We start from the raw sequence: 21,319 nt of genomic DNA, 5'->3' as shown, positions 1-21,319 counted from the left end.
AAGGTCAATTAAGACTCAGGACATATGAGAACTTGTACTGTAATGTCATGTAACTCGGTGGTGTCCCAAGTTTTCTGATCAAAGAGATTATGGGGCCAAAGAGGAAAGTGATTGGTGATGTAGAGTGTGCCTAAGGAGAGTCACATGGAGAGAAAACATTCTCTCAGGCTTTCACAGAGAGCACATTGGCCAAGCAACTCCCGTGATTCATCCATATGGTTGACACCGACAAAGCATCTACAATCTGAGGTACAGGATTTCAGGATAAATCCTGAGGGGATTTCACTGACCTTATCAGACCCAAAAGCTACAACTATTGTTGCACAGGTCCTACTTTACCTTGGTCTTAATCATCCAGCAGAAAAAATATAAAAACAAAGTATAAGAAGTAAAGCCATGGTGTTATGTTGAGCTGTAGGGGACTCAGGTCAACAATTTCTGACACTGCCAGTCAAGTGGAAAATCTAATATTATTATGGACTACTGAACTCTTTTAGAATATTTTGCTAAGTTAACATACCTATAATATTCAAGTAACGGAACTTAACAAAAAAAGGTATACAGATGAATGTCCATTGTGTATCTGTATACTCAAAATGGTTAGGACAGATATATAGTTACATTCTCTTAATGAACAGTGGGAATTGTTCTAATAGTGTTTGTAAATAAGATATCATGTCCACATCTTGTACAGTAATTATCCACTAGGAAGAATGTATGCAATGTGTTAATTATTGAAACTGTCCTACCAATTTGGTTAATTTGGTTTGAAACTGTCTCATTGCTATTTGTTTCTCAGTAAAATTATGGGGAAACAAAAAAAAAAATCTAATGGATAAAATTCTTCTTTAAGTACTGTCATTACTACTATACTTAAAGAGTTCTGGGTTGCAGTCAATCAATTTCTTCTGAGTATAAGCAAGGCAAAGTTTAAATAAAGTCATGGGACCGGGAGATGGCTCAGTGGAATAAGCGCTTCCCTGGCAAGCGCAAGGGCCTGAGTTCAATCCCTGGTTCTACCAAAAAATATAAAAATAAAAATAGAAAATAAAGAAGATAACAATGTACTGTGTATTGATTATCAAAACTGTCCTATTAATCAGCTTTGAAACTATCTCATTCATATTTATTTCTCGATGAGAAAAAATAATAAAAGCAAAAAAAATAAATAAATAAAAAATAAAGTCATGGAAAGGAATTATTTATAAGAAATGGATTATTCTGTATATGCAAGTATAAAGTTTATGCTTACATTCTATCAAGAAACCATCAAAGTTTCCCATCTCAATGGGAAACACAGGCCCCCCCCCCCAGGCCCACGTTAGATATGAAAAGAGATGTCATGAGCCTATCTGTAACTGCTTCACACAGCCCAGTTGTTCCAGGCATGGTACTGGTCTGCCAGTACTCTGTTGTGCTGACTCCTCTGGAGGAAAATTAAAAAACAAACAAACAAACAAACAAACAAAAAAAACGATCCAGCAAAACGTATTTGTCATGTTTCCACAGCCAAACAGGGGTAGACACAGCTTTTCCTGCAACACAACAGCTCCAGTGTGACTGCTTCCAACCCCAGGAAAGATCAGAAATAGTTTAGTCTCCCACTTTATTCAATATTTTCTTTTACATCAGTGGAGACTGAAGTAAGGTCCCAGCTCAGAAATAATGCTGAAAAGTTTGTCAGTTTTTACTAATGTCATAGTCAACCCAAAAAGTTATTATTGACAACAGCTCAGTGTTTGAATAATTTCAAAATTATTCAAATGTTTGTAATAGTGGAAGCAGCAGTTAGTGATTTCCTCAGAAAGAAAAGACAGGGCACAGGCAAATAAAAGCTGGGAAGCAGTGTGGTATGACTTCAGAAAACATTTTGTGCCTAAACAAGCCTGCTCCTAAGACACAGACACCTGCGAAACAATGAGGGGTGGTGTCCACGCTTCTTTAACACTGGTTAAATTTTGGTCAGGCAAAAACAAGCGTTGATACTATTGTGGTCACTGTAAATTACTACATTCCATAAAGATAAATTTTTATTTACAATACACAGTATGCTAAGATTTAAGACATATCACATTATTACCTCCACCAAATTGACTGAGGCAGAGTTTCTACAGCAAAGTTCTAAGTCACATAGCCCCTAGATACACTTACAACAAAAATCAGTTGAAATAGTTCAAATTTATGGAACATTTTAGGCTTTAAAAATTAAGTCGAGATTTTTATTTTTATTTACTTTTTATTTTTTTGGTGGAATCAGGGATTGAACTCAGGCCCTTGCACTTGCCAGGGAAGCTCTTATTCTATTGAGCCATCTCCCTGACCCTCTAAGTTGAGATTTTTAATGATGATATAGTTAAGACTATGATCAAAGATGAATCATGTACAGTACTAAGTGATTTGGAATCAGAAATCTGACTTGGTGATAGACTATGAAATATCTAGTTATCCTGATGTTTAAGGAATAACCATACAAACTTTTATACAAGTATCAATCAATCTTAGTCAGAATTTTAACATTTCCAAAAAGAGTCATCATTTTTCTAAAGAATAAGAAATATAGTTGAGAAACTTAAAAATTGTGTATGGGAAGCATTAAGGAGAAATTGTGACATCAAAAAAAGCTGATTTACCTTGTAAATGTAATTTATACTAATTTGGAGAAGTGGGACTAGTGACTGTTCAAACCTGCATAAAGTATATATTACAAACCACGAAGATATTACACACTGATGAAGGACTACACTTTTGCTTAAAAGTCTATTTTTATGGCAGCCTACTAGTGATTTCAAGTCTGGAGAGATGAGCAGAAATTTCTCAACAATAGGAAGAAATACTCCATCTGCCAGAACACCTAGGACAGTGTTTTCAGAGTGTAAGCCACTTTCCGGTGTTTGAATAGCAAATGAACACACAGTCAAAATACATCTTGCTTTTTGGAGGAAAAATAATGAAGTATTTCATCTGTGAGGAAAAAGAGTATGTCATGTAAGGTAGGAAAAAGATCTCTGGGTGAGAATTGTTTTGTTGGCACCATTTACTGCTATAGGAGTAAACTCACTGCCCCACAACACTTGCTGATGATGGAAGTAGAGCACACAGCACTCAGACAGCTCACTACTACCTATCCTGTTTGTGTTTGACTATTGAGCTCCAACCCTGGCTCATCAAATCCACCATCACTGCTTAGTTATCACTTCCATTCTTCACTAGCAGAACCTCTAACTCAAAGCTAAATAAAAACAAAACCAAGGGGTTTGATCCCCAGTGTGCTGGCCTGGCCCCCAGGGCATGCTGAGATTGTGACAGAGACTGGGCGTGGTGGAGTGCACCTGCAATACTAGCGCATGGGACGCTTTGAAAACAGGAGAATCACTGTGAGTCCAATCTGTGTAGTGAGACCCTGTACATAATACATAAACAAAACAAAACAAAAACAGGAAAAGCTACGTTTGTGCCTGTCACAGTTCTGTGAAGTTTTACCTATATCTCTGAGTATATGTCACCATTAGACACAGATTTGTATTCTAAATATTACTCATATGAAAATAAGGACAAATTTAATAGAGCCACCATGTCTGAAGGCCACTGTGAAAAAATGAAAAGATTAGCTCTCTTGTAAGCCATGAGATAAAACAGAAAACCCCATTAATGTGGGGCAGCTACTTCTGGCTCTTAAAATGAAGTATATCATGATACACTGAAAACACACATTAGCAGCTTATGTTTACTCTTGTCTCAGCCTGCAGAAAACCTGTTTTGTTGACAATAACATACTTTTCTCCTTTAGTTTAAGATCTGTATCAAGATTAACCATGCTGTACTAATAAAAATCAATATCAAACAAATGGGGTCTCTCAAGGAACAATTTTTGTTGTTGTTGGTTTTTCTGAGATTAAAAGTCTTACTATTTAGACCAGGCTGCTCTCGAGCCTGAGACCCTCCTGCCTCATTTCCCTAGTGCTGGAATTACTGGTGAGTGCCACCATGCCCAGCTAACAAGTTGCTTTTCTAAAATAAATATTCAATTCAAACATGTTTTTGAGTACCCATGGTTCACAAACCCCCAGTGTTTATGGATGCCACAATACATCAACATATCCTTCAAAGCCAACAGATACTAAGCTGTATTAGTCACTTTCATATCTAAACCATTTAGCACCTGCTCAAACAAAATATGTTATCTCCAATCTTTCTCTGTCCTTCAGGAACTGGACATTTTAGAAATGCATAGTTCAGTTACTTTGTCAGCTTTCTCCACTGCTGAGCTCATTAAAGACCAAGATAAAATGAGGAATAATTCTAGAATAAAGGATACAAAAGATACAATTATGCTCCTATCCTGGATCCTAAACCTAGGAAGAGTTTAAGTTCTGCATATTAGGTAACAACATTCTCTTAATATTAATTTCCTGACTAAGATAACTACACTATTGGCATTTCAGAAAAAAATCTTTAAAAGGAATGACAGGAAGGCTAACAAAATAAAGTGGTATGATAAACATTTTGGAATGCAAGTAAAGAATATACTTAATTCTTTGCACTGTGGGTCATTTGCAACTATTTCCCAAGTCTAAATTTATTTAAAAATAAAAAAGTCAAAAAAATTTTTGTTATATTCATACCTCAGATTATAATGAACTTAAAGTATTAAAGATTTTTGATGTAGCAAAAGGAGGTGAGCTCAAAGCTGCTATTTTTTCTGTTTAAGTGTTAGCCATTTGTTAAGAGGTAGCTAAGTTTTGGAAGGTAACATCATAGGGCATTAAAATTAAACGATAAAGTGATAAGGTTAGGACATATTTCATTTTCGAAAAAGTAGTATACTCACTGTCTAATCCAGGATGGCTGATTGTCATTAAGGAGATGGATTTTGTCAATGGAGAAGCAATGGCTGATGTACAGTAATTAAATCCCTGTTGTTTAGATCTGTGGTATGTCTGAAGTAAAAAAAGAAAGAACAAGTTCTCAGTACATGTTCTAATACTTCTGGATAAGCACAGAATACTTGTACATAACACAGTGAAATAATGCAGAGTAAGAGGATGGAGAAAAGCATGTTTCCCAGTCAGATAGACTTGGATTCCAGTCTGCTCCACCATTTGACATCTGCTTAACTTTAGAGAAGGTACTCAGTTTGTCTGAGTCTTAGTATTTCAATCACATATAAGGACAATTTAGTACTCATCCTCTACATCCCTCACAGTACCTAGCAACATTTCAAGTTTAAGTATTGAGTAAGTACCTGCTGGATATAGTGCAATCCAATAAAAATAATTTCACTTAAGATACCATCTACTGGGCCGGCCAGATAGCTCAGCAGATTAAAGTGCCTGCTTAGGTAGACACAGGGGCTGGGGGTTTGATCTCTGACCTGCTATGCCAGCCCTGCCTCTGCGGCACGCTGAGATGGTGTTTGAGAGTAGGCATGGTGGCGCGCCACCAGACTCCAGAGTTGTATCTGGGGTGGCAAGCCCAGATCCTGGACTAAATACATCAAACAAACAAACAAACAAACAAACAAACAAAAAACTACCTATAGTACTTGTTTCTTGAAATCTAAACCCCTATAGTGATATACTTAAGTAGTATATTAGCAATATTACTCTGATTTTAAAGAGCAAGAAACTGCTATCAAAGTAAAAAGTGTTTCAAGATCATATGCAAAACAGCTATAAAAAATAAAACACCCCAGCACCACATGGGCCAGCCCGGCCCTGAAGTGTGCTGAGCCAGCCACTGCATCTGGGTGTGGTGGTGCACTATAATCCCAGCACTTGGGAGGCTGAAAGTAGGATGATCACTGTGAGTCTGAGCTGCATAGTGAGGCCCTAACCAAATACATAAAAAAAAAGATGCATAAATAAATAAATATAAAAACAGCTATGCATCTGGGGAAAAAGCTCAAATCTTTTTCATCTTTGTTTATTAAGGTCATAGACTGATTCTCCATGAAGATGAGAGTGACTGAAATGGATAGTTTAAAGCCCTTCTCAAATTCCCAATGGCTTCAAGATTGTGTAATAATACCAACTGCAGATGTTCCTTGCCAACACCCCTGAACGGCAGCTGTCACACTGTTGATAAGGTCTCTCACCCTTTTTGAGAGAGACCATTCTGTTACCAATATTAATTATCATAATTAGAAGAATGAAATCTGTCTCCTAACTCATATATGAAAGCGAAGCACTAAAAATCCATTATTAGCATTAACTTAAGTGAACCAAAGTCTCCTGATTATTTAGAGCTTGTTGCATGCTCAGATTCCAACTAACCATGAAATCTAAATACAACTCTGGGGTCTGAAAAATAACCTTAGTGAAAGGCAGGGACTTCCAATAGAAGTCAGCTACATGCAACTTGTGCAGGTCACACAAATACAAGCAACTCAAATACCCACTATGAGGTTGCACACCAGATGAAAAACCATGGGTAAGCAGAGTTCTAGAGGCTATGCACAGCAAGCAAGGCACCAAAATGTTGACATTAATCCAGAAATGTTGACTTAAAAAAAAACTAAGCCAGGAAATCCATTTTAGAAAGACATCAATGGGATGTCAATCACTAAAAGATAAGGTCATCTGTTAAATTCAGACTCACAAATATCAAGTATCAGCCTCAGAAAAATATATCACATAAAAGAAAAATATGTATATCACACAAAAGGTATACAAATATAAATTACAAAGAAAATATATTACAAAATAAATTACAAAAGAAAATATAAATATGTATAGAATATGTAAACAACATATATATATACAGAATATATAGAGAAAATTGAAATAACCTCATTTATTCATTAAAATGTATCTATTTTAAAGACATGGAATGAAGCAGTCAGGAATTTTGAGTTTAATACTGTTCAGCCACAAGTTATGTAGATTAGCCAAGTTACTTGCACAGGCTTGAAGCTCTCACTTAGTACACTGACTCCATGTTGATGATTTTATTAACAAATCCACAATTTTTATATTTTCCCTAGCTTTGAAAATGATCTCCTAAGGATTCTACACATGTGAAACGCAATTTATTTTTCAGATTTCATGGGTTTATTTACCTTTATCAAAGCTATACTAATTAACCACCGAACATATTTTTCTGTTACCATTAGGCTTAACAAACTTAAACCACCTACTTCATAAAGTATATTTTCTATACTTTTTTCTAATATAATAGACCAAGCAGAAACTTTTTAAAATGTGAGAATGCTTTTTTAGATCTTAAATTTGATTTTCACTAGGCCTATGTTATCTTTATTCACCTGGCTTCACATGAGTACAAATGATATTCACTACTAAGGTAATTTTTCAGTGCCAAATTTGTGGTCGTGGCACTGACAGGTAGTAGGACACAACAAAGAATTAAATTTCTATACAAAACCCACAGCTATCAAGTCAAAGAATAAGTTAATAGTTTTGTTAATTTTATTAGATCTGTACTCAAAATTCCTATTCAAACATAGGAGTTTTACTTATTTGTTTAATTAGATATGTTTCCTTTAGATGAATTAAGAGTAATCCTTTCAAAAAAATAGTCTTCATCAAAAAGGAGGAATAAAAAATAAGGAAAAGGCAGAATGGTTAAAAAAAAAAAAAATTCTTACCTCAAAAACTGCCCAAGGGGCTGGGGAGATGGCTCAGTAGAATAAGCTCTTCCCTGGCAAGAGCAAGGGCCTGAGTTCAATCCCCGATTCCACACACACAAAAAAAACCTGCCCCAAATATTAAAAAGTGTGTGAAAAAGTGGTAACTATGAATGAAATCACTTGACCTAGAAGCCAGGTCATGACCTTCAAAGAGAATGGCTGAAGAGGACATTAATAGATATATGTGCTTTAATGATTGAATATATTATTTAATTGGTAGTCGTCTTGGCTACTAGCTTTATACTAACAGACGTCTTACCTTTTAATGTTCTTAAAATATGTTTGTACTTTAGAACATAATTTCTTTTTCCAAATTAGTAATATACACCTATTTCAGTCTTACCTGCTGATCAAACATTCCATGTTCTATTTGGTGTGACTCCAGATCCTCTTCTGAAAGTGACACCAAAGAGTCACCTCGTTCCTCTCCACTGAAAGGGTGTCTGAGCTCTTTCGAGTTTGCAGAGTTAACTTCTAGAGATGAGGACGGCTTATTTCCAATACCAGCTGCTCCTGTTAAGCCTTCCAGACTGAAACTGAACACAGAGCATAAGCGTTAATTCACTGTATTTCTAAGTCTCACAATGGAAGGAGGACCCCAAATCTCTTTAGTTGTATCTCCCTTGTTGATATGCTATTTCTACGTCACCTAGCAAAACTAACAGGGCACAGCACAAATGAGTACCACCACCTGCCAAGGCCTTCAAATATGTATTTGAGAAAATACATTGTTCATAGATTCTCTTACTTTGTTCCATCTATCTAAATGTTGAACCAGCTAAGATAATTTTCTTTCAATATACCAGATGGACAGAACATATTTCTCTTATTTTCACATATGGATGCTTTTCATTCATCTGATATGACTAATTTTTGCCGTAACCTAACTGTAATGACAAGTTTTAAGAAAATATGAGCATAAGTAACTTTCAAAAGAAAAATTGGGTGACTTGCCCTGTCTCCATTAGGTGGAGTTTGTAGCTTTACAATGAACTATTCTCTAATTGACCTTTAGAACTCTCTACAGTAGTGGTTCCATCCAAAGCACCCTTGGCTACTCATGGTCATTACCATTTCTGCACACCCAGAAGACAACTACTAACATGCTGCCTAAGAACTGTTAGTTGCGGACATGCACATATTACACCTTAAAGAACAAATGCTGAAAAGCTAGTGAGGCTAAAAGTTTTAATCTTTGTGTTGGTATGAGTAGAAGAAAAAAATCCAACTGGGTATGAAATTTTAGGAGGGATCTGTAGGATAAAGATTTTCTGGTTTGCAAAGCAAAAAACATGTCCTGCTGGCAAGAGGCTACAGAGCCTTATTTTTCTCTTTCGAGCTGCTAATTAGGGTAATTTATATTTGTTGTGGCCTCAGCAGGGACTTTAAAAATATGCAAAATCTCAAAATACATCTGTAGTAGGGGATCCTCAGTTAACAATTTGCTGGAAAGTTATTTTGAGGTACACTGAACCTACTGTATTTAGTTACTTTCACTCTAGGAAAACACTACAGGTAACTGTGACAATTAAGTTCAATTAAGTGACAATTAAGTCACATACCAGAAGCACTTCTATTTGACTTTTTTCTTTTCTGCTTCATAAGTTACTTATTACAAATTAAAACCATATGCCATATGTATTTTTTCTACTGGGTAAATTAAATAATGGGTTAGTTTTTCTTATTTCAAAATAACAGAAATCATGACTAAGAATAAAAGTGTCTGTAAAAGTCATTTTCAATAGCAGGGATAAGAAGAGGAGCTAAGTGAAGAATAAATTTAGTTCTGTACTGTGAATGATTTAAAAAGCTAGAGAGAACCAGATCTATGCTTACCACAACAGTTAACCCTGAAAATGTTTTAGTAATTAAATCTGGCTGGGCGGTTGAGAGAAGAACATGAAACAAAGAGTTTGCTGATTGTGGGCTCTACAGATAGCAATGGATTTGGAAACAAACCAGAAATCAGTACATCTCATTAGCAGTTTGCTGCTCTCGTTACTGTTAAGGACCTGGGAATTTGGACAGCCCAGAGCAAAGACTGGCTATTCCAGAGACAGGTCTATGCAGAAACACTAAATGTATACCCATTTTAAACAAATATGATGCATCAAGGCCTTATCACTGAGTTACCAGGACAACCTGCCAGGTGGTTTAGTGATGCCTATCACAGAGGCAACAGAACACACAGACATAGCAGGCTGCTGATACACATTCTAGCCACACAGAAGCCAGCTCCAAGCGAAAGCCAGACGACCTACTTTATGACTCCCCATTTGGTGGCCACACATGTAACGATACTATACCTTCTGTAATTAAAGTCAGCACTCAAGGCAGCAGAGTATTGCACACCAGAAGGACACCAGCTCATACTGGGGGTGACATCAAAGGCAGAAACAAATGAGGAAGAAAAGTGAAAACAGGTATAGGGCTACTAGGTTCAAAAAGAAAGGGCACAGTTAGACAGACAGATATACTTGTCGAAAAATCAGAAATGCAACACTGAGAATTTAATAAAAGGCTAGATTAAACTACACACTAACATACTATTCTATTGATAGTCATCTGGACAGAGTTTTGAAAAAGAACATAAACTTTACAAGAAAACCAAGAATTTATTTTAGTAATCTTTGGGTAATGAGCCCACCTACTTGTGGATTCCTATCCAGACTGCCTCTGGAAGTCATTTAACACCGATTACTGGGAAAATCTCACTGTACTCCCTTCTCCTAGGTTGACTTACATAGCACCTCTAATTGGACTATACAAAGAGGTGATAACCTGTGTTGAGGTGAGCTCAGCTCTCCTATTTTTTCATGTGTTTCCATTAAGGATCCAATTAAATCATACCATTCGTGAATATTACATAACAGTCAAGTTCGTATTCATCTTTATTACTTTTCTTGGCAGTACTACTGGAAACTGAATCAGAGCCTCCAGCACATACATAGACAATCTACCACTGAGCTACATTTCAAGCCCTTTCGATTTTTTAATTTTGAGATACAGTCTCACTAATTTGCCCAGAGTATCCTCAAATTTGTTTTTCTCCTACCTCATCCTCTTTTTAAAAGCTACTCACTGGGTTGTTATGCTAAAAATAAATCATGTAACAATGGCCGTATTCTCTTGTATTTTAGTGATAATTAGGGGATTTCTTTTTCCTTCTAGAATTCCATAGTATTGAGCTCTGATAAGATTTTTAAAAATCCATTACTTCCTTGATTAACCATAGTAGCGAAAGAGAATCTGGAGTTGAAGAGGCTAAATAAATATAAGCACCTTAAAAAAAAAAAAATCAAAATATCAGATACTTGGGCTGGGGAGTTAACTCGGTGGTCTAAGCACCTGCCTGGCATGCGCAAGGACCCAGGTTCTATTCCTGATGCCACATGCTATGCCATGTAGTCTTGGCCACTGAAACCAGGCGTGTTGGCACACATCTGTAATCCCAGAGCTCGTGAGACTGAGACACTAGGATCACTACGAGTCCAAGCTGTGTAGTGAAATCTTGTACTAAATTAATTAATTAATGATTTAAAACAATTTAAAACATCAGATACTCTGTAAAGGGAATTAATATCAATAGGTCAGGTTGTGGTTTTTCTTTTTTAAAGCTACATTCCTACTCCTATTGGTGTTATTTGTCTTTTTTTTTTTTTGTATTTAGTACAAGGTCTACAGTGTCTTACTATATAGATCAGATGCATAGTGATCCGCCTATTTCCAGTCTCCCTAGAGCTGAGATTACAGGCACGTGTCACCACGCCCAGTCTCAATCACTGTCTCAGTGTGCCCGGGGGACGGGGCTGGGACGGCCTGTGGTGCCTGGGATGGAACCCCAGCCCCTGCGCTCTGCCTAAGCAGGCACTTTAGTCCACTGAGTTATCTGGCCAGCCCTCCTATTGGTGTTTTGATTAACAAGTCAACACTTAAAAGTCACTGATGCTATTTGGGCTTTAAGTTCTAAGTGATATGTTTTCATTTTCACACTGCTGCTGCAAAACCACTCAGGCCCCTACTTGACTGCATAGATGGAAAGGCCTGCACACACCAGAACACCTCTCTCTAATCCACTGAACAACCACTTGCCAAGTGAGGGTCTGGGCACAGAAAAGGCAAGAAGAAAATGGTGGGAGGATATTGTAGCTCCTGCTACAGTTTTCCTAGCAGGCAATTTTTGTCTTTCAAAAATAACTGAAATAGCGTAAAACATTTTAAATCAAGAATAAATAGTTTGAGGTCCAGAAGTACAAAAGTAGAAAGGAAAAAATATACAGCTGAAATATACCTCTAGTCTGGCAAGGAGATCAGATTAACTTAAAATATACTTGTACAGGTAAAAGGAAGATATGTTTTACAAACATACATACAGAGTCCCAGTTGTTAAGTTATGTTCATAATTAGGAGCATTTTTCAAATTATTCCCATTTCCTTAATTAGCAGAGATAATACTGAATGATTCTTAGATTTTGAGATTTAGGAAGTTTCAGATTTTTTTTCTTTTTTGCAGAGCTGGGGATTGAACTCAGATCCTTGCGTTTGCCATTCAAGCACTTATCCTACTGAGCCCTCTCCCTGGCCCCAAGTTGCAGATTTTTTAAACATCACTCCTTCCCTCAAATACTTGTTGGATATTTTTCAGTTTTATAAACTTGTAGATTATATATCATGTTTTCCCTGCATAAAGCGTGGGGCATATGATTCATTAAGGGAAAAACTGTAACCAGAGTTGTTTATGGCAGTTCTATCTACATGCAGACTTGCACTGCACCTGTGAATATGCCACCCAAGCGCACACAGAGAAATTTTTATTTTTTGAGAAATTTTTAATAGAGAGCCAACAACTACAATTCTACAGGTTTTAGGTACTTTCTATTGAAGGCTTTTAAAACAACTTGTTCCTCGAAAAGCAACATAACTTTGCTTGTTTTAAATTTAAGCTCAATATTTTACCTAAAAGCTGGAATTAAAGGTGGCATCCACTTGAAGAAGCAGGAAGATCACGTGTCTGCTTCTAATAAACTAATTTAACTAACAGATAAAAATAATTCCTTATAAATGTTTCTTAATTCAAGAAGCTGACAACAATAGAAGCAAACTTTTTGGATTTCTTACACTTATTTTTCAAACAACAGAAAAAAAATCACAAGTGACTCCTGAATAATAGAACCACCTTCCCCACCTTATCAATTTCTGACTAGAAATAGCTTTTCAGTTTATAAATCACTTACTTGTAAGCTTCAAAATTTTACCTGATAAATAAAGAATTTCAAAGACCAAGAGAGACTAGTTATGCCTCTTAAATACTTTTTGAAATCACTAAGTCAACAATGGAATGGAAACTGCCAAGTGGTCACAAGATAAAAATCTCTCAATTTTTTTATTTCTTGAAAGAGAGAGTCTCACTATGTATTTAGGCTTGCCTTAAACTCCTCTATGTAACCCAGGCTGCCTCAAACTCACAGTGATTCTCCTGCCTCAGCCTCTTACACATAGTTCTTGTATTATTAGGGAATGTATTGAAAATATTTAAACACTTTTGTGTGAGCACACACATATTTCTGACTCTTCTTTTCAGGGAAGGAGGGGAGTATCTCCAGGTCTTTTTAATTCTCCTAGAAAAAGTTATCAAAGTTATCTCATAGAAAATGTACTTCATTTTTTAACAAAAAGTTTAAAAAACAGGAAAAACAATTTATATGGAATAGACATAAACAATTAATAAATGTTATATTTTATTTGCCTGAAATAGAAATAGACTGTCCAGAGCAGTGGGGTGTAGCTCAGTAGAATACTTGCCGAACACGTGCAAGGCCCTGAATTCAATCTTCAGCACCACTCCAGACCAAAAATCCACGAACAAAATATCCAGCCATGGATTAAGCAAAATGAATGTTAGTATATGCTCAGAGGCAGCACGGTTAGTCCATTAAGGTAGTGAACTCTGTACCTTCTCCTATGAATGGGAGGCCTCCTGACAACATCCCCAAGAACTCGAATTGAACTGAAAATGAATGGTGGAAGAGGTCAGTGATGAGAGTGAAACAAAATGGGACACAAATGCATGAAACATACAGGTATCACAATGGGAAGAGAGGCAATGCCCGAAGACAAACAGCACAGGAGGCAAGGGAATGAAAGAATGCAGGATGAGAAAAATATGAGAACCAAAAGGCCTGATGATTTCTGTGAAGGGTTACTTGGCTTCCTCCTTGCTCAAAGGAGTTAATGACATGACAAGTTTTGAAGTTTATACATAAGTAAGGAAAATATCCCTCATAACCTTAAAAGTGTTTTCTTTAGAACTTTTAAAATTCAGGTTATACTATACACAGGTAGTACCATAAGAATTAATCAAATAATTAAAATGTTAAAGTCTCATTCCATTACCTCCAGAAGTACTGAGGCAGAGGTGCAAGGTAATCCTTAAAACTAAATTCAAACAGGCAATGCTACAACATGCAAAATAAAAATATAAGTGACTTTGGCAAGAGGGTTCTAGTGCCAGCCCAGTCTTAAAAATCACCATGCTTGGGCACATCATTTAATCTGAGCTTCAATTTCCTCATCTGAGCCACACCATGGAAATAGACACATATAAATGAAAACAGTCATGACTTATGGCCCATAGTGGGTTATGAAGAAAAACTGATTACATAAATATTCTTTCTTTGTTGCTGATTAAGAGAAGGATGTAACTATCAAGAAATTTTCTTTGCTTCACAAAGAAAATTCTGTGTAGGGACCATCATCCATATCTATCTATCTATCTATCTATCTATCTATCTATCTATCTATTTGTTGTGAATCCCTTAAAAAAAGTACACCAAGTATAAAATTGCAAAGGAAAGCATTTAGAAATTCATTTCTGTACAACCTGGCATTTAAGAATACATAAAAATAAGTTAAGAATGTTGCTTATTTTTCAGACTTACATCCTCAACTCCACTATAGAAAAATACAGAATTGTACAAAAAGTATTGGTCTAAGAGACCAGAAACCTGCATTCTACTGACCTTGGCTGAACGATATAAGCTATCTGCACTAGTCTTCTCTACTGTAAACACATCACTTGATGCATGGAGAGGATTACAAAATTGAACGAGATAATGTGTTGTTAAAAGGAGCCTGAAAAAATGAGCAAACTACGAAAGTGGAAGGCATCATTGGGAGCTCCATGAAGGCAGGAACTTTATCCTGTTTACCTGTGGCTCCACAGTGTAAAACACTGTTCAATATATACTCGTTGAATGAATGTGATTATATGACATGCACTTACAGTCAGCCATGATCTTATGAAAACAGGAATTTAATCAAAATAATTGATCTAGCTGAATTGTTTACATTAGTTTTTTGTTTGGTTGGTCTTTTTTTTTTAAAAAAAAAAACCATAGAAATCCTCTTATCTGATTTATTTGATTCAGATGGTAACTCTGGAGTAACTGTAAGCTGGTAAATACAGTGGATACTATATTACTCATTCTTTAGAGTTAAAAGCATCTGCTTAGAAATCTACCAATGCAGGGGCCGGGGAGATGGCTCAATGGAATAAGCGCTTCCCTGGCAAGCGCAAGGGCCTGCCTGAGTTCAATCCCCGGTTCCGCAAAAAGAAAAAAAAAAGAAAAGAAATTTACCAACGCAGCTGATAAGGAAGCCAAATCAATCTAACAAATCTTTTTTTTTTTTTTTTTGGCGGAACCAGGGATTGAACTCAGGCCCTTGCACTTGCCAGGGAAGCGCTTATTCCATTGAGCCATCTCCCCAGCCCCAATCTAACAAATCTTTCCGATAAAGTATTATCAAAGTGAAGGACTAAAATGGGATAGCACTTGTGAAAGTCCCCAAGATGAATGACACACAAGCAAATACCAACAATTTTATGATATGACATTAGACTTATTCTTGTTGGAAGGATGAGACATAGATAAGTTAGACCTTATCAAAATTTTCTGCATTAGAAACAGAAGGCTCTAATTCTCAGAAAGCATTCTGAATAACTTAATTGTAATAACTTCATGTTTATTTCTTAATTAAAAATTGACATGAAGGGCCAGCCTGACAGCTCAGCAGACTAAAGCACCTGCATATGCAGAGTGCAGCAGCCAGGGTTCAATCCCCAGAGTGCTGTGCCAGCCCTACCCCTGGGGCTCACTGAGACTGCGATTAAGACTGGGCATGGTGGCGTGTGCCTGTAATCCCAGCACATGGGAGGCTAAAAACAGGAGAATCAGTACAAGTTGGTCTCATAGTGAGACCCTGTAGATCCTGTCCTAAATATAGAAAGAAAAAAAAAGACATGAAATCCTTTCCTCCAGTATTTCTAATTCATTCATGAATTTCACTAACAAATCTGTAATAATAAACACTACCATTTATTAAAAGCTCACTATGAGAGTTATATTTCACTTTATTATTATAAATATTTTGAGGCTGGAGAGATAACTCAGCAGTCGAAGTGCCTGCCTGGCAAGCGTGCTGGAACCGCATGCCATGCCAGCCCTGAAACCAGGTATGGTGGCACACGCCTGTAATCCATCCCAGTGCTAGGAAGGCTGAGACAGGAGAATCACTATGAGTTTGAGCTGCATAGTGAGACCCTGTAACAAATAAATAAATTAATAAGAATTTTTAAAAATAAATATTTTGAAAAGCAAGTATTTCAGATGTGAAAATTAAAGTACAGAGTGGTCAAGTGACTTGCCCAAGGTCATTTACTTGTAAGTTGTACAGCAGGCATCTGCACACAAATCTTCATTATTTTGAAGCCTATATTGTATCTTCTTCAATGGTATTTCATAAAATAATTTACCAATATGGTAACAGATTAGACACGTGTTAAAAGCAAACAGACATTGAGATATGAAATAAATGTGCTACCATCTTACCTCCGGTGGTTCATTTCTGCATCACTGGCTGCATTCTTTCCAGGACCCCAGCTGTGCCTCCGGAAAGGGGACAATGAGCGCATGGAGCTCCTCCTCACAGAGCACTTTGCAGGTACCTCTGTGATGCTGTCCATTTCTTCCTCTTCAATCTCAACAGGGGTAGCAGGCTCTTTCTCATTTTCTTGGCCCACATCACAGCTGAAGCCATCAGGACTTTGCTGATCTCTGGACCTATTTAACTTTGAAATCTGAGGGAGGGACACATCACTGCCATGAGGAGAATGTCGATCCAGGGAAACTGTGTCATCTGTAGAAGAACTGGATCCCACAATATCACAGACCTCGGGCTACAACGGAGAGAAAGCACATGGAGTTGAAACTGTAGGACCAAGCCAATAGTCTCAGTTATTGCAGACCAAGCCAATGGTTTCGCAGTTGGTTAGAAAGGGCAAGGTTAATAAATGACTTTAAGCCGAGTTCTTTCCTATTTTTAATCCATTTTTCCAAGAAGATAAGAAAACCACTACCACTTTCTATTGTATTACTGGAGTTACTAGACTAGAAGAGCATTATTTTTTTCTTTCACCAATTTTTTTCAGCCAATATAATCAACTGAAATGATGGGGACCACTGGTCTCTGGGATTTCTGTTGTACAAAAACTAATTTCATGTCATATAAGTTTTTTCCCCAAAGCTTTTTTTTTTTTTTTTTTTTTTGTTTTTTTTTTTTTTTTTTTTTTTTTTTGCAGAACCAGGGATTGAACTCAGGCCCTTGTACTTGCCAGGGAAGTGCTTATTCCACTGAGCCAACTCCCCAGTCCTCCCAAAGCCTTTTAATGGAAAGAAAACAGCATTCATGGCTACAGCAATATGATGAAGCAAATATTTCAAAAGCAAGTAGGTGACTCTTTTTAAGTGCCTTCTGCAAGAAACAGGGCATCACAATCCCCAAGCTGAAATTATGCTATAAAACTACTGTGATTAAAAACATTGTGGTACTATAAGAAAACAGACCTGAAGGGCCAGGGAGATAGCTCAGTAGAATAAGTGCTTGCCTGGCAAGCACAGGGTCCTCAGTGCAATCCTCGGTACCCCCCCCCACAAAAAAAAGAAAAGAAAACAGATCTAAAGATAAATGGAATAGATCGGAACATGCAGAAACATCACAAGACATACTCAGTCACCTTATCTTTGACAAAGGTGCCAAACATTCACTGGAAGATAGCCTCTTTAATAAATGGTGCTGGAAAAACTGGATTTTCACATGTCAAGGGTTAAAACGGGACCTGTATCTTTTGCCATGCACTAAACTAAGTTTGAAATAAAGATCTAAACATTAAAACAGAAATATTAAATCAGCTTTAAGAACTGTTAAAACTCTCTAAGATGCAGATATAGGCAAAGACTTTATGAGTAAAACCCCAATGGCATAGGAACCATCCCAAAGAATCAACAACTGGGACTTCATCTTATTAAAAAGCTTTTGCACAGCAAATCATCAACAGACCTACAATCTGGGAAAAAAATGTTCACCACTCGTCTTTCAGACAAAAGATTACTATCGAGAGCATACAAAAAACACAAAAAGAAAAAAAAAAATCAGATCTCCCAAATTTAGAGATTTAATCCAAAAATGAGCATCTGAGATAAATACATACTTCTCAGATAAAGAAACACAAACAGCAAACAAATAAATGAAAAACTGTTCAACATCACTGGCCATTCAAGAGATAGAAATTAAAATAATGCTGATTCCATCTTACTTGGGAAAGAATGGATATTATAAAGAAATCAACCAATAGCAAATGCTAGAGGGCCTGTGAGCAAAAAGGAACCCTGCTCCACTGTTCATGGAGTATAGACTGGTGCAACCACTGTGGAAATCTGTGTGGAGATTTCTTTCTTTCTTTCTTTCTTTCTTTTTTTAATTTATTTGTGTGTGTGTGTGTGTGTGGCCAGCTCAGCCCACCAGGGGGCGGGGCTGGCTGGCAGGTGGCACTGGGGGATTGAACCGTGGTCCCTGTGCTTTGTTTAGCTTAGCTTGTTCTAAGTAGGTGCTTTAGACCACTGAGCCATCTCACCAGCCCCTTTTTAAATTTTTTTTTTTTTTTTTTTTTTTTTTTTTTTTTTTGAGATTTCTTTAAAAAGTAGGATTAGAGGTCCCATTTGATCTGGGTATTCCTTTTATGGATATCTTCCCAGAAAACTTAAGAACATTATACCACAGTGATATACGTGCACCCATGTTTATAGCAGCACAATCTGTAATAGAAAAATCTTAAGTGCCCTTCTAAAAAGCGAAGAATAGCTTATGATCCCACCTGAAGTCAGCCACAAATAACATAAATGGGAGAAAGCTATTTTTTTTTTTTTTTCATTTTACTGACAACTGGTTGAGTGCTATGCAGCTAGCATAAAAGAAGAAAACAGGCTTGCTCCATCCTTTTGCTCTCATTGTTATCTTTCGCTACCATGAACTATTGCCTCTCTGCCATACCACCCTGCCTTGGAGCCAGCTAATTATGGACTGAAACCTCCACAAACTGTGAGCTAAATAGGTATATTCTCTCAGCAATGAGAAAAGTTACTAACACAGCAAATAATATTCTCTAATCCTGGACTGAATCTAAGAGCAGCTCTAAATTACTGTTTGCCAAGATTTTTCACATGTTCTAGAAACAGTACCCCAACTTCATGGCTTTACATTATGCCTGCAGAAAAGAAAATTGACAGTGGCCCAGCCATAAGTCAAACCCAGAATACAATCATTGTCTTTCTATAAGCTAGGTTTGTTGGTTATGGATAAGTCGGTTTCTTCATTTTGCCTTTCTAAACTTAAACAGATATAAAAGACTTTAGATCTAAAGAGGTTAGAAATTACAAAAGATGTACTGAAAGGCATTCTGTCTGTTTAGATTATGAATGATAGATAACAAAAGAAAAGCAGAGATTTTATAAATTTAGGGTTTTTTTGGGGGGAACCTTCTTTTCAGTCTCTGAATCCATTAAAATTGAAGTCCTTAGATTTACCAACTCAAGGAATACAAGAACTATTACTTCCTCCACTCTCTCTGCCCTCCCCCACACCAGATTTGAGGGGTTATTTTTCCATTTATGTATCAGAAAAGAAAAAAAGTTGTGGCACCTGACATAAAATGTTCCATGTCTAAGATCTAAAGTCTCTCTCGAAATAGTTCTTTAATTACTTATCTTAAAATGTCTGCTAACTAAATGACCTCCTGGGATTTAGGAATTATTCCCTGCTTTCAGGAGAAATGTGCCATAGGATCAGTTTAACTACAGTATTTCATTTAAGTCAAAATGATGTGATTTTCCAGTCTTACAAACAGATGGCCAAAACATAATTCAAGCTCTTTCTTCCCTTTTAAGCTGCAGTTTGTAGTTAAGGCTGTAGTAAGAATAAAGGTAAATAAAAGAATTAAAAAGGTAGAAGAAAAATGAAATGAATGAAAGTTGTGGATGTAAGGAAAAGTATTAGGGAAACTAGACTCAATCTATACTTGACATTGATACATAAATCCTTCCTCCCTTGAGATTTTATAATTGATTTTCCTCCTGTATTTGGTGGAATGGAACACACAGATGGAAGGATCATCTCTTTCTCTGTGCTTGCCTAATTCTGAAAATCTGCAAAAGGCATTAGGCTAGTGAAAGTAGCTGAGTCTAAGAGAGACTGCACAGAGTAAGTCCTCCAAGTCATAAGAAGGCTGAGGTAGGCCTGCTTTTTATAAGCACCAGTCTTAGTCATTAAATGACTAAAGGATACTGTCTGCTTAATTTCAGGGAAAATAAAGGAGGGTAGAAATAAAAAATTAAATAGCTACAAATTAATGAAAAGGTATAAAAATGATGGTATCTAAATGGTATTAGAAACTATTACTATTCTTAAACACATGTATAAAAATAAAATTTGAATATCACCGGCTACTCATCACATATGGGCCTTTATGTAAGTGATATATTCTTTTAATCCTTACAACTACTTGATTTAGTAAATATTCTTATTCCCATTTTACTGGTGAGAAAATTAAGGTTCACTGAGGTTAATATTTAATATAATATTTAACAAGTATAATATTTAACTGAGGTTAAATTAGAATAGTAAGAGTCTAACTTAGCCACCTGGGATAAATGCCAGGTGTATTTTTTTTTTTTTCCACTTTTAGCTCTTCAGGTGACTATAGTGAAGACTGAATTGTACTGCTATAAATCTTACAGCTGTTATTAATATATTTAATATAAAACTGAGAAAGATTACTTTGGCAGTAACATTACACAATGTACTAACCATTGTTACTCTCCTAAAATCTTGAGATTTTGTACCATTGTTGTTATTTTTTTTCTTTAAAATAAAAATAACTGATGTAAAAAACAAAACAAAACAAAACAAAAAAACAACTGAGAAAGACTTTAGTCCTAAGTGTAAAAGCTGAATCTATAAAACTTTGAATGGAAAACATCAAAATTGGGGCTGGCAAGGCAAAAACAAAATAGGATATGGGAAGGAATTAAAAAAAAAAAAAAGGCAAATAATTATACTTCATCAAAATTAAAAGGCTAAAGTCCACCCAGATGCCATTATGACATTGCACAGACAAGCCAATCACTCGGAAAAATTATTTCTTAAATATAAACATTAAAGACTGATTTCAAGGGTATATCCAGAATTACACTTTATTTATTTATTTATTTTTTTTTTTTTGAACATGAAAGAACTATTACAAATTACCATCTGCAGTGCAGTAGCTTAGTTCACAGGTATCAG

The 21,319-nt window shown here is 36.3% G+C and overlaps 1 protein-coding gene across 4 annotated transcripts in view; it reads right to left on the bottom strand.

Annotated features, from left to right (window-relative positions):
* Akap13 (A-kinase anchoring protein 13) overlaps positions 1-21,319 on the bottom strand; it is a 209,532-nt gene that overhangs the window by 94,027 nt on the left and 94,186 nt on the right. For 3 of the 4 annotated variants that reach the window (XM_023710147.1, XM_023710150.1, XM_023710152.1), the window contains 5 exons: positions 16,534-16,880; positions 13,599-13,652; positions 9,952-10,017; positions 7,989-8,181; positions 4,829-4,937 (listed from right to left, as the gene is read on the bottom strand). In XM_023710147.1, coding sequence (XP_023565915.1) covers positions 4,829-4,937; positions 7,989-8,181; positions 9,952-10,017; positions 13,599-13,652; positions 16,534-16,880 — 769 coding nt within the window. The remainder of the gene's footprint in view (positions 1-4,828; positions 4,938-7,988; positions 8,182-9,951; positions 10,018-13,598; positions 13,653-16,533; positions 16,881-21,319) is intronic. The other variant, XM_023710153.1, reaches the window with a different exon arrangement.

The sequence above is a fragment of the Octodon degus genome, unplaced genomic scaffold (genome assembly GCF_000260255.1).
Source record: "Octodon degus isolate 3935 unplaced genomic scaffold, OctDeg1.0 scaffold00002, whole genome shotgun sequence".
Lineage (NCBI taxonomy): Eukaryota > Metazoa > Chordata > Mammalia > Rodentia > Octodontidae > Octodon > Octodon degus.
Note: the sequence above shows the minus strand (reverse complement) of the source record. Positions and strands in the feature narration are given on the sequence as shown.